The sequence below is a fragment of the Electrona antarctica genome (assembly GCF_951216825.1).
Source record: "Electrona antarctica genome assembly, chromosome: 23".
Lineage (NCBI taxonomy): Eukaryota > Metazoa > Chordata > Actinopteri > Myctophiformes > Myctophidae > Electrona > Electrona antarctica.
The window spans coordinates 27,245,059-27,257,558 of record NC_136804.1 but is presented as its reverse complement, the minus strand read 5'-3'; the positions used below and the strand labels follow the sequence as shown (position 1 = coordinate 27,257,558).

At 48.4% G+C, this 12,500-nt stretch overlaps 1 protein-coding gene across 1 annotated transcript in view; it reads right to left on the bottom strand.

The window, feature by feature from the left end:
- The window catches only part of LOC306916736 (CUGBP Elav-like family member 2), a gene marked incomplete at its 3' end in the record, with an annotated part of 154,093 nt that overhangs the window by 11,358 nt on the left and 130,235 nt on the right, over positions 1-12,500 (bottom strand). Inside the window, exon 3 of the mRNA XM_079494753.1 lies at positions 1,808-2,004. Coding sequence (XP_079350879.1) covers positions 1,808-2,004 — 197 coding nt within the window. The remainder of the gene's footprint in view (positions 1-1,807; positions 2,005-12,500) is intronic.

Genomic DNA, 12,500 nt, shown 5'->3' with positions numbered 1-12,500 from the left:
GAATTTGGCTCTAGAGAGACGACAGAGACACAGTGGAGGACAAAAACCTGAGAGAGAGAGAGAGAGAGAGAGAGAGAGAGAGAGAGAGAGAGAGAGAGAGAGAGAGATACGACAGAGACACAGTGGAGGACAAAAACCTGAGAGAGAGAGAGAGAGAGAGAGAGAGAGAGAGAGAGAGAGAGAGACGACAGAGACACAGTAGAGGACAAAAACCTGAGAGAGAGAGAGAGAGAGACGCACACAGACAGGCAGGCAGACAGAGCGCTCCTACTTTTCAAAATATAATCTGATTCAATAATTTGTTTGGCAGGCAGACACGTTTTCAACAATCCTTGTGCCACCCCACCTGTCTCTCTCTCTCTCTGTACGGCAGAGTGTATATCCCTCCATCCTCCCACACCATCACATCTGGAGTGTCATCAGCCTTCCACTTTGTGTCCCTCTGTTTGATGGCTGTTAATATGGCAGCATTATTGTCTGCCTCCTCGTTGCGCCTGTCTCTATTGTTTGGCCTCACTCCTGACAAATTCATCAAAGAGAACCAACCGAGGGGGCGAATGTGGGGAAAAGAATTGCGGCACAGCTAATGTTTTTTTTATTTTTTTGCACAATTGACAACATAAGTCTTTGTCCCCAATTTGTGTGCCACGAAAGCATGTTTCGCCTCGTCCTCGTCGTCAAAACATAATTGTATACGTGCTGTGGCATTCTTGTGAAAAGCCCTAAAAGTAGAGCACAAAACAATCTTGAACATTTCAGAATTTTATTGCGTGCGTGCGTGCGTGCGTGCGTGCGTGCGTGCGTGCGTGCGTGCGTGTCTAGGCGTGTGTGTGCATGCATGTGCATGTGCATGTGCAATGTGCATGTGCAATGTGCATGTGCGTGTGCGTGTGTATGTGCGTGTGTGTGTCCACAATCTCCCAAACCACTGTACTGATCAGAGCCAAACTGTGTTATGTCATAAATACATCATAGATGACATATTATGTTCGACCAAATACCACACCTCAATATCTTTTAAGTTTTTTATTTTTTTCCCCTATATTTACCCAGGGTAGTAGCTGAGCACAAGTGCTCATTTTCAGCAACGCCCTGCACATAGAAACACACAGACACACACAGACAGACACACACATTAAAACCTGGGAGCTGACCAGTACAACCACACAGTCAAATACTGTTGGCCACTAAGCAGCTCCACTGGAGCAGTGTTGGGTGAGTGATGACCAATCACTTCCCGACCCAGATTTTTCCTGCCCGTCCGGGGAACCGAACCGGCAACCTTTCACCGCAACAAGGGCGCTCCTCTAACCCTTAGGCCACCGCTGTGTGTGTGTGTGTGTGTGTGTGTGTGTGTGTGTGTGTGTGTGTGTGTGTGTGTGTGTGTGTGCAAGGACAACACAAGAGACGGTCACGGCCACACAGCCAACTCAAGGTACGGCCACGGAGCCGACTTGGGGACCCAACGCAGCTCCTCCAAGGAAAACAAACAAATGAACGGAGCTGAACGTGAATCCCCCCCACCGCCCACCCCTTTTTTTCCCTCACTGTATATGTTTCTTTTCCCTTTTTACCTCCTTTATGATGAATTCCTGTTCTGTCCTTTGTCTATATAGAAGTGTCTATTTGTACGTCTCTAAATGTTTTAGATGAATTGAACATTGTGGACCCTATTGGAAACAAGTGTAATGCTTAATTGGGTCGTCCACTCACAGTTAACAGCCTTTGTATTGAGTTTGTGCTTGAAATGTACTGTAATTCTGCAAACTGTTAATACATTATTCAATCAATCTATCAATCAATATACCTTTGCTCTGTGGAGGGTTCTGGCTGCGGTCGCGGAGGATGTTGATCTGGTAGACGGTGCCGTAGGGCTCAAACAGCTCCTTCAGCTCCTTGTCCGACCAGGAGCGAGGTATCTGGCCCACGAACATCTTGATGGCGTCCAGGTCCGGCTGGTCCGAGTGCTCCAGCGCCCCGTTCATCTTACCGGCCGTGCCATTACTGTGAGGAGGGGGGAGGGGGGAGGGGGGAGGGACGACACAGAGCGCTGGCTGTTAGGCACAGAAAATGTCTTGTTTTTTGAGTGGTGCAGTCACTCCAATGACCAGCAATGTCCGTCCCTATCTATGTCCCTATGTATTGTTTAGGGTACCAACGGGTGACAAAGTGGCGCTGTTGACTTGAGCTTCACACTGTGCACAGGTGCATCATGGGAAGCTGAGTTTTTTGGGAAGATAAGAGTGGGAAGCTGTGAGCCGACACCCACTAGTCAGACTCCCACTAGTCAGACACCCACTAGTCAGACACCCACTAGTCAGACACCCACTAGTCAGACTCCCACTAGTCAGACACCCACTAGTCAGACAACCACTAGTCAGACAACCACTAGTCAGACACCCACTAGTCAGACAACCACTAGTCAGACACTCACTAGTCAGACAACCACTAGTCAGACACTCACTAGTCAGAGACTCACTAGTCAGAGACTCACTAGTCAGACAACCACTAGTCAGACACTCACTAGTCAGAGACTCACTAGTCAGAGACTCACTAGTCAGACAACCACTAGTCAGACACTCACTAGTCAGACAACCACTAGTCAGACACTCACTACTCAGAGACTCACTAGTCAGACACTCACTAGTCAGACAACCACTAGTCAGACAACCACTAGTCAGACACCCACTAGTCATACACCCCAACAGCACCACTCAGTTCAGACGGATACAGACCACTACTGTACACACACGACACAACCATGCCGTATACAGCGAGCTGCTGCGGACCTTCCAGGCAGCCTGTGCGTGGTTGCTGAACTATCACGCACAATGACCCTCCACAACCATGACCCTGCGCAAAAGGATCCGGTTGAGTGAGACATATATACAGTAAGTGTGCGGTTATTCAGGAGAGAATCATCCGCAGTAACGCGGAATAAAATAATGAACGAAGGAGGGAGCTTTTCAACAATGGCTGCTGGCATGGGAATGATATACAGTAAATGACGGGGCCTTTGAGGATTGTAAGCAGCAGTGCCTTCACTGTTCAAGGTTGTTCCAAATCTTCTGAATGAGACTATGAGTATGAGCTATACTGGAGATTTCATTCACATTGTAGTAATACGGTATATACACAGTACCTATACACCCACAGACCTAGCATGAAGGAAGAATCCAGACGGGAGGGGTCTCTGCACGCATTGAATGAGCATGTTTAACTGTATTTGTGTACAGTATGGGCATGCTATACTGGATATATGCGGCCTGTTTGTTTGTGTGCTACTGAATATGTGTGCGCGCTAGCTGCTCTTCTGCTTAACCCATTTTGGGCGGGAACCCCTTTTGGTGTTAGCATTATGTTGAAAAATAGCAGATCTACAAGCTCATAGCGCGCCACCAAGTGGCGCGCTACGAGCTTGTAGGTCAGCTATTTTTGAAAAATCGAAGAACGACTGACATAGAAACATAGCTTTTTCAGGAAACTGTCAGGATGTAGAAGACCTTTTTAGAATCTGATCTCAGGTCAAAATGGCTTAACTGAGTGTTGAATAGATGTGTGTGGGTGTTAAGACGCAGTTGGCTCTCGCTCTGCATTGGAGATTAGGTTGTAGTGTAGTGTAGAGTAGACCCCTAGGGCCTCTTATGCGCTACACACATGCTACAATTAAGCGGCCATTTTTACATATTTTTTTAAAAAAGGAGAAAAGAAAAATAGTCCAAGCATTTTCACCACTTTTATTTGACAGCTACAAGACTTTATCGTCACAAAACACGCTCGTCTGTCGCCGCGTTCGTCGGAATGCCAACGTGAACTTCTTGCCATCGTTTTCGGGATGACTAAAATAAAAGCAAGCAGGAAAATCTCACGAGCACAGCTCCCAGTGGAGATGACTCCACACAACGGCTGTCATTCACACCAAAGACCAAAACACACACGTTCGCTCGCACTCATCATTGCTGGTACGTGCATGCGGTCCACTCCACAGGAGTGAAAATCGACTAAAAACCAAGGCAAGGTTGACCGGTGCGCCGGTGTGTTTTATCGCCCTGCTTTAGCTTTTGTTATTTTTGTCAGGAGAGCGAGGGAGCGTCATCTCAAAGAGGTGAAAGCAAAACAAAGGCAAATCCCCCTGGCTTTGTTAGCTGACAACACTAATACCACCCTATAAACTCAGTTAGAAGGGCAAGGCGGGGACAGTAGAGATATAAACGGGGTAAAGAAAGAGCCAGGGGAGAGGAGGGGAGGGAAAAACAACAACGTACAGACCTTTGAACGCGGCCCATCCATCTTTTGCAGAGGGAGCCGAGGCGTTCGGCAGAAACGCCCAATTCTTTAAAGGACTTAAAGGACATGTCAAATAAAAAAATATATATAAAAAAAATAAATTAGAAAGCCCGAGCCAGAGAAGGGAGTCAACGAGGCGAACCCAGCGCCGGAAACAGTCCCCCAACGGCAACAGCCACTCCTCGCTGTATAAGCTGCCCCGATAAATTCTTCTGGCCCCGCGGTTTGAGGGAGCCCGGAGGAGGGGGGGGGGGGGGGGGGGGGGGTACGCAAGGAGGGCCACAGGGCGGGGGGGCTTGGGGGGGAGGGGGGTGGTTATGGGGTTAGTGGGGCGGCCAGGAGTTACAGCCACAATCACCGGCTGACGCCGTGCCGGTGTTTAGGTTCACATAAAGCACAATGCGGAGGGTGTTAAGTGGGAGATGAACGAGTCTGCCTGGTCCCTGGGTTCAGACTGGTCGCCTGCGCTGCATCCATCCCTCTGCCCTCTGGGACACAAATCCAGCACACAAGCATGCGCACATACACAGCTCTGATGATTGTGACGGAGAGAGAGAGAGAGAGAGAGGGGGGGAAAGAAAGCGAGCAGAGCAAGCGAGAGAGAGAGAGAGAGAGAGAGAGATTGAACAGAATGAGTGGAGAATAGCAGGAGACAATCGCTCATTGTTCAGTGTTTGTGCCTGTTATAGAATGAGTCCATGGGGAAGAGATACAATAGCCAGTGTCAGAGGAGGCCATTCCAGAGGCATCTCTCTCTCTCCCTCACAGCAGACTGGACTGTAACCCCCTGTATTCCAGAGGCATCTCTCTCTCTCCCTCACGCAGCAGACTGGACTGTAACCCCCTGTATTCCAGAGGCATCTCTCTCTCTCCCTCACACAGCAGACTGGACTGTAACCCCCTGTATTCCGGCTCACACTCTGCCTTATACACGCAGGAAAATCTGGGGTGCTTCAGTGTCAGTTTTCACAGCCTCAGAGTCAAATCAACGCTCCGGATTTGACCGTGCTCCAAGACAATGGATAATATAGCATTACACCCGCTGCACTCCGCCATCCATCCGCAGGGCCCTACAGTGTGAATGCCTACGAAGCTTCGTAACCCGGTTAAAAAGAAAAAGGGGATTGGCTCTGTTCTCTGCCTGCAACTGTGCATCTGGAGGCGAAGGGACGGTGCCTCTCTCTCTCTCTCACTCTCTCTTCTGCACAAAGGAATGAGTACTGTTTCCCGTCGCCCCTGCAGCCAAGGCTGACAAGATGTTATTGCAGACAGAGCAAGCATGCAGAATAAGACGGCATGCCTGTGTGCGCGTGCACAAGTGTGTGTGTGTCGCGCATGCCAGCGCGTAGCTTCGGCAGGAGTGTGTCCTGGGGCCTGGATTAAGTCGTTGAGTGGATCCACTCTTACTATACCCCTCTCCATCTCTCCCCATTCTTCCACCTTTCTACCCCTCTTTTCCCCTCTCAATTTGAGCCAATCGACTGCTTTAAGAGCTTAACTATTGCTTCTATCGCTCCGGCATCCGGGCAGCCCAAGGCTGTGACTGAGGGTCTATTTACAGGCACAAGTGTGTGTGTGTGTGTGTGTGTGTGTGTGTGTGTTTAGTTGAATGTCACTTGTAAATGGTATTTCTGCAAAAGGCTTTTATTAAAGAAGAACATGTCGTCTGGTCATGTTTGATAAATAAAAGTAAGTCTTACAAAATGAAAACGACTTTGCCGTCCATCGACAGGCCCTTTGTTGGCCGGTCGGCGGCATTGTGCGAAAAAGGAAAACACACAATACAAATCATTATTACATGGCTTGGTTGAATGCTTGATTCTGATTGGTCAATCGCTTAATTCAGCGGTGAGTTATCTCATGATAATGACCGCTCCGCTGTATAATGACCGCTGCCTAATCAAACCCTCTGAGCACCACCAGCTGCGCGGCTGCGCCCGCTTGATTTACTGCCGTTTCCAACATAACAGCCATGTAAACACACACACTACTGACACACAATGTAATTTACAGCTAAACATTGCTCTTAAAAATGTTTTTGAAAACATTTGAGCGAGAAATAGACGAAGCAGCTGGACCCGAAAATGGATTCTATTTGATCAACTCACTTCCTTGTTTTCCGACAGTGCTTCAGCCCTGCAGCTGGGCAGACGCAGCCAGCGCGAAGTTATGGAATACTTTTTTTGTTGTGTTTTGGATCAATGGATTAATTTATGTTAGTTAGCCATGTAATAAGCGGGATAATATCTGGCTAGGTGGTCATTGTCGGGATATAATTCACCTTCAGGGAGTGTAACCACCTCGGCTTCGCCTCGGTGGTTAAACTCCCTGTCGGTGAATTATCTCCCGACAATGACCACCTAGCCAGATATTATCCCTTACATATGTCTGCGCCGGCAGAAATGACTGCACTGACGGGATGCAAACAATAGAGGATACACTGTCAAGGATAATATTAACTGCCGGCTATACATAACATTGTGAAGTCCACAGCGTTAACAGGTACAGAATGACAAGGTCCCTGGTTCTATCTGTAGCTCCTCTATGCTTGGTGTCCCCTTTTGGTGTTTTAAGCATTATGTTATACTTTAGCTATATTTTTGAAAAGATCGTGAAAAATGTGCCTCAAATCTTTGAATATATTCTTTCAGAGCGAACATTTTTCTACTTAAATCTTTGCTTTGCTTCGGGGGGGTCAATGAAGACAAGTCATTTCCCCTCTGGCATCTCTACAAATCCTGCTTTTACAGCATTAACTCAGGGTGTGTACAGACAGACGTATAACCAAATGGATCCGTAAGGGTGCATTTGGTTACATTTGTAGGTACACTTTTTGAGTTACAAGTGGAGAAATAAATGAACACTGTGCACTGTGCATTATCTCTCTCTCTCTGTCTGCCTTGTACTGTACACAGCTGGAGATTTGGAGTACAACAGGCAGGCGGACAGGATGCTAACAGGGGAGAGAGACAGAAACAAGCAGAGAGAGAGAGAGAGAGAGAGAGAGAGAGAGAGAGAGACAGATGCAGATATGGCGTGAAATCCTGAGTGTTGATTTAACTCTGATCGTTTAAAGAAAATGGCAGGCAGGGTGCACGTTTACACCCTCGAGAGAGACATTCATCATTTCTCTGTGTGGAGCTGCATGGGCTGACTGAGTTGATCTCCCTTCTGTTTCTGCTTTAACACACAAACATCCTCCCATCTCCCCTTCTCCAGCTCTCACACACACGAGTACAACACCCCTAACGCGCACGCACGCACACGCACGCGCAGACGCACACACACACCCACACACCCACACACCATGTGTTTGTCCCGTACGGGCAGAGTTCTCAGAGGGTTATTCCGGCCGAGCTGCCAGACACGTCTTCTCATGGGGAGTATATGAGGCAGTGGACCCACCGTCCCACGGGATAACTAATCTGGCTGTCAACCACAGTGAGAAACATCAGCCCCTCCCCCCAGGGGAGAGGGGCAACTGAGGCCATCTGTGACCAGATTTGACTGAGAGACTGCCATCGCGCAAATTCCAGCTTTTCACCAGAGGAGAAAAACTTTTTTTTTTTTCAAAATGGGTTTATAGCACAGGGGTCCTTGAGGGAGTTCCAGGGTTGTCCCCCAGCTAAATGATGGTTTGGAAACCAAGTGGACCCTTATGGGTCTGTAACTCTGAGAGTGTACAAATGGAACCAACGGGTCCATTTGGTTCCATTTGAGTTAAATTAACATTGATTTTACACATTGGGGGGTCCCAGAGAGAGGGTACTTGAAATTAAACAGGTTGAGAATCACTGCTAGAGCCATACAAATATTCTCTTATGGGGGTCCCTGGCGTATCTCTTCAAATGGGGGTCCGCGGGGCTAATTAGTGTTAATTTGGGGGTCCTTGACATGAAAAAGTTTGGGAAGAAGATTCAGATTTGATACTTTATTTGCCATGTCAACAGAGTTGGAATTTGTTTCAGTGCTCTAAAAACAGACATACAGACAAACATCACATATTCACACAGTAGAAAAAGATACAGAAGTACTAAAATCATATGAGAGGGACCAATAAATAAGAACGAAAAACGTTACAATTCATGTTGAATAAATAACAATTCACCACTGCGCTAGCGGACGCACTTACAGGAGACGCGCGCACACGCTCACACACCCGCGCTTGCACGTACGCACGCACGCATGCACACAACACCTACACATTGGAGGACACTTCAGTGTGCACTGTGGAGAGGAGAAAGCAGCAGTGAAGCGCAGCGACATGCAGATAGGAAAAGTGAATGAAAATCATTTTTTTCTAAAACATTGTGTGACCAGATAAGAAATTGAAAAGTGGCTTTTCGTTTCCTTTCCAATAAATTGCTGAAAGGCACCCGTTCCAAATTCCAAATGTTTCATACATAATGTCAAATAACAAATGCTTGGATCACACTTTAGAATAGCTATAGAAGTCCAGAAAAATCACACACTTGTGAACTGAGTTCACCCACCCTGCGCGTCCGAAACGGTTGATCCCCAGGGGATCCCTCTAATGTACTGTAATGTCGCACCGGAAATCACCAATCCAACCAATCGCTATTTTCGTGCTCGGACAGACCCAGCCAGCCAGCCAGCCAGCCAGGGACACACATAGCTCCGCAATGGAGTGGCTGCACCACTCAAAAAAAACATACCTGCACTGCATGAGCTGGAAACACTTTCTAAAGTATCTCGGAAGGTCTAAGTTCCGACAGAATTTGCAGAAGAGAAAAGGTCTCTTCTCTCTCTTCACTCTTTACAAATGTTTATTCGTTGCCAATTCCCCATGTGTACGGGGGTCCCAGTCTCTGCCAACCCCCCACTCTTGGCCCGGGGAGGGTGTGTAGACAACCACATGCCTCCTTTGGTACACACCGAGTCACCAGCTGCATCCACACAAGGAGCCACGCTCAAATTAAATGACTGCACGTCTACTCATCCGTCGGATCGACGGGAGACTCCACCATTATTAGTATCATTCTATTATAGGCCTATATTGACCACGATGGGCTTTGAGTGTCTTGGTTCAGGTCGAGTGTGAATGCGTGCGTGCGTGCGTGCGTGCGTGCGTGCGTGCGTGCGTGCGTGCGTGCGTGCGTGTGCAAGCGAAGGCTGGCAGCCTTCAGAGAAATTGAGAGGAATTAAAGAATCTTAAAGCCTCAACAGCAGATTGGTCAAATCCCACCACCATGCAGCCAAGTGCCCACCCTAATCTTCAGCACACTGCATGCACGAACCCCCCCCCTTTCTCTCCGCTCCATCCTCTGCTCTCATCCCGCTATCCTGTCCCAGGCTCTTTCCCCAAATCTTGTTGCCATGGGAACAAGCGGTGCTGGTGGTGGGGGTATGGGTGAGTTTGGGAGGGGCGCGGGCCTATCACACGATGACAGGCCGTCCCGACCTCCCATACACACCTGGACTCTCACTGTCCACCATGTGAACAACACTGTCTCTACAGTCTTATAGCTGGGTCTGTCTGTCTGTCTGTCTGTCTGTCTGTCTGTCTGTCTGTCAGTCATTCCATCATTCTCTCTCTCCTCAGCCCGATCTCACCCAACCACGGTGAAATAGCACAGATTGGCAATTCCGTACATAGACGCCAAGAAATCCGTACACATTATATTATACTACCGTTTTGACCGCAACGGAGGGCGTGGCTTTCACTATAGTATTGTATGTACGGAATTTGCCAATCCGTGCTATTTCACGGTGTTTGGGAGAGTTCGGGTTTGACATTATCTACGATTCTGTGCTAATGGGTTACGGACGGGCCTGCGTCGTTACGGACGGGGTTCGAGTCGCCTCTACCGAACTTGAGGCACGAGAGACACCACCGAGCGCACTAAACAGGGACGTGCACACATAGACATCAAAGGGGGCTTCAGCCCCTGCCCTTTTACCCTTCTGAAAAACAGCCGACCTCTCCAGACCACGAATGCAGCATTTATTGGTGAAAAAATGCCACTCCTTTCCTTTCCATGCCATGCCGGAAGGCAGCATTCAGGAGAATTGTCTTGGAACACAGCATTTTGTGTCGAACAAATCTGTTTCGAAATCCATATCGTTCACCGCATCTCCAGTAGATGGAGAGTGATGGGTTGCGGCCCGAAAATAGCTGATCTACAAGCTCTCAACGCGTCGCAGCGCGACGCGTTGAGAGCTTGTAGATCAGCTATTTTCGCCATTTTTGTCCATAAGTGCTCTCTTACGGGATTTCAGCCCCTGCCCCTCTAACACTCTCTGCACGTCTCCGGCGCTAAAGTTTGCGAGTTGCCGCGTCGAGCGCTGCGAGACATACCACCATTAGGCGCCCCTCCGTCAAAGTCTACGGGGAGGATTTCAGTGTAATATGTACGGATGTTGGGGTTTTCTAGGCATGTACAGTATGTACGGATTACGGAAATGCCAATCCGTGCTATTTCAGCGGGTTTGGGTGAGACCGGGTAGCTCTCCTTCTCCTTGCTGATCTCACAGGGTTTGGGTGAGACCGGGTACCTCTCCTTCTCCTTGCTGATCTCACAGGGTTTGGGTGAGACCGGGTAGCTCTCCTTCTCCTTGCTGATCTCACAGGGTTTGGGTGAGACCGGGTACCTCTCCTTCTCCTTGCTGATCTCACAGGGTTTGGGTGAGACCGGGTAGCTCTCCTTCTCCTTGCTGATCTCACAGGGTTTGGGTGAGACCGGGTACCTCTCCTTCTCCTTGCTGATCTCACAGGGTTTGGGTGAGACCGGGTACCTCTCCTTCTCCTTGCTGATCTCACAGGGTTTGGGTGAGAGCGGGTACCTCTCCTTCTCCTTGCTGATCTCACAGGGTTTGGGTGAGAGCGGGTAGCTCTCCTTCTCCTCGCTGATCTCACAGTGGAGGGAAACAAGCCTTCAGTTCCCTCTCCTGCAGTATTTCACTCACTCATGCTCACATGCTTGCAGGCTTAATGAGAAACAGCTTGTTTGCAGTGTGTGTCTGTGTGCACAGATGTGCGTGTGTGCGTGTGCGTGTGTGTGTGTGTGTGTGTGTGTGTGTGAGCGTGCGTGTGATGAAATGGCAATGGCTCCGATTGTCTGGCATCAATACCGTTGCGGCTGCATTCTGCCAAAAGCCATCATCTGACTGGCCGACAGGGATGATGGCTCATAACGCTTCTCCACAGAACGGGCCAACAGAGCAGAGCCTCAGCCCAGAACACCGGGAGCACCGCAGGGACCGTCACTGGGTCCCCATCACATCACCATGTATTGCTTCAATACGGCTTGTCACTAAAATCTGGGACACTGGTCAGATGGGTCACCTAGGCCCCATAAATGCAGTGAGTGTGTGTGTGTGTGCGTGCGTGCGTGCGTGCGTGCGTGCGTGCGTGCGTGCGTGCGTGCGTGCGTGTGTGCGTGCGTGTGAAAGGCCACCATTGTTTTGCCATCTGCCAATCAATTATTTTAGTATGGTTTCTTCGCTGTGCTTTTTCCTGTCATGGCTGTTGTTATGAAATGATTATTGTTATTGTTACTGCGGTCATCTGTGTGGTCATTCACAGCTTTTAACCCATTCTAGGCGGGGGGGACCCCTTTTGGTGTTTCAAGCATTATGTTATACTTTAGCTATTGAAAAATAGCAGATCTACAATGAGGCACGCTACGAGCTTGTAGGTCTGCTATTTTAGAAAAATCGTGAAAAAAAAACCTTAGAATATATTCTTTCAGAACGAACATTTTTAACTCAAGTCTTTGCTTCTGGGAGGGTCCCTGGAACAACATATTTTCAGGTGGGGGTCGGCGGCCGATTACATATATATTTGGGGGTCCTTGACATGAAATAGTTTGAGAACCACTGACACAGAAACATGAGGTTTGTCAGAAAACTGTCAGGATTTAGAAGACATTTGTAGAATCGTCCTCAGGTCGAGATGGGTTAACAGTGTTGCTGAAGAGCATGTGTTCCCGACACGAGGGGACGACTCAAACCCATTCAAACCGGGACACACCCACGTGGGGAATTTTGGATTTTTTTTGGGGAGCTATTTGGCTATTCAAAAATCACACCCATGTGAAATGAGGGCACTCTTCATCGTACATCATCCAATAAAAAAATTAATATACTTCCTCGTGAATTAATTTGTCAACTTATGTTATTATACTTATAAGTTATATTATTATAGAAAAAGGTCCGTTTTAGTAGGAGCTTTGTCCCCTCAGCCATCGCAG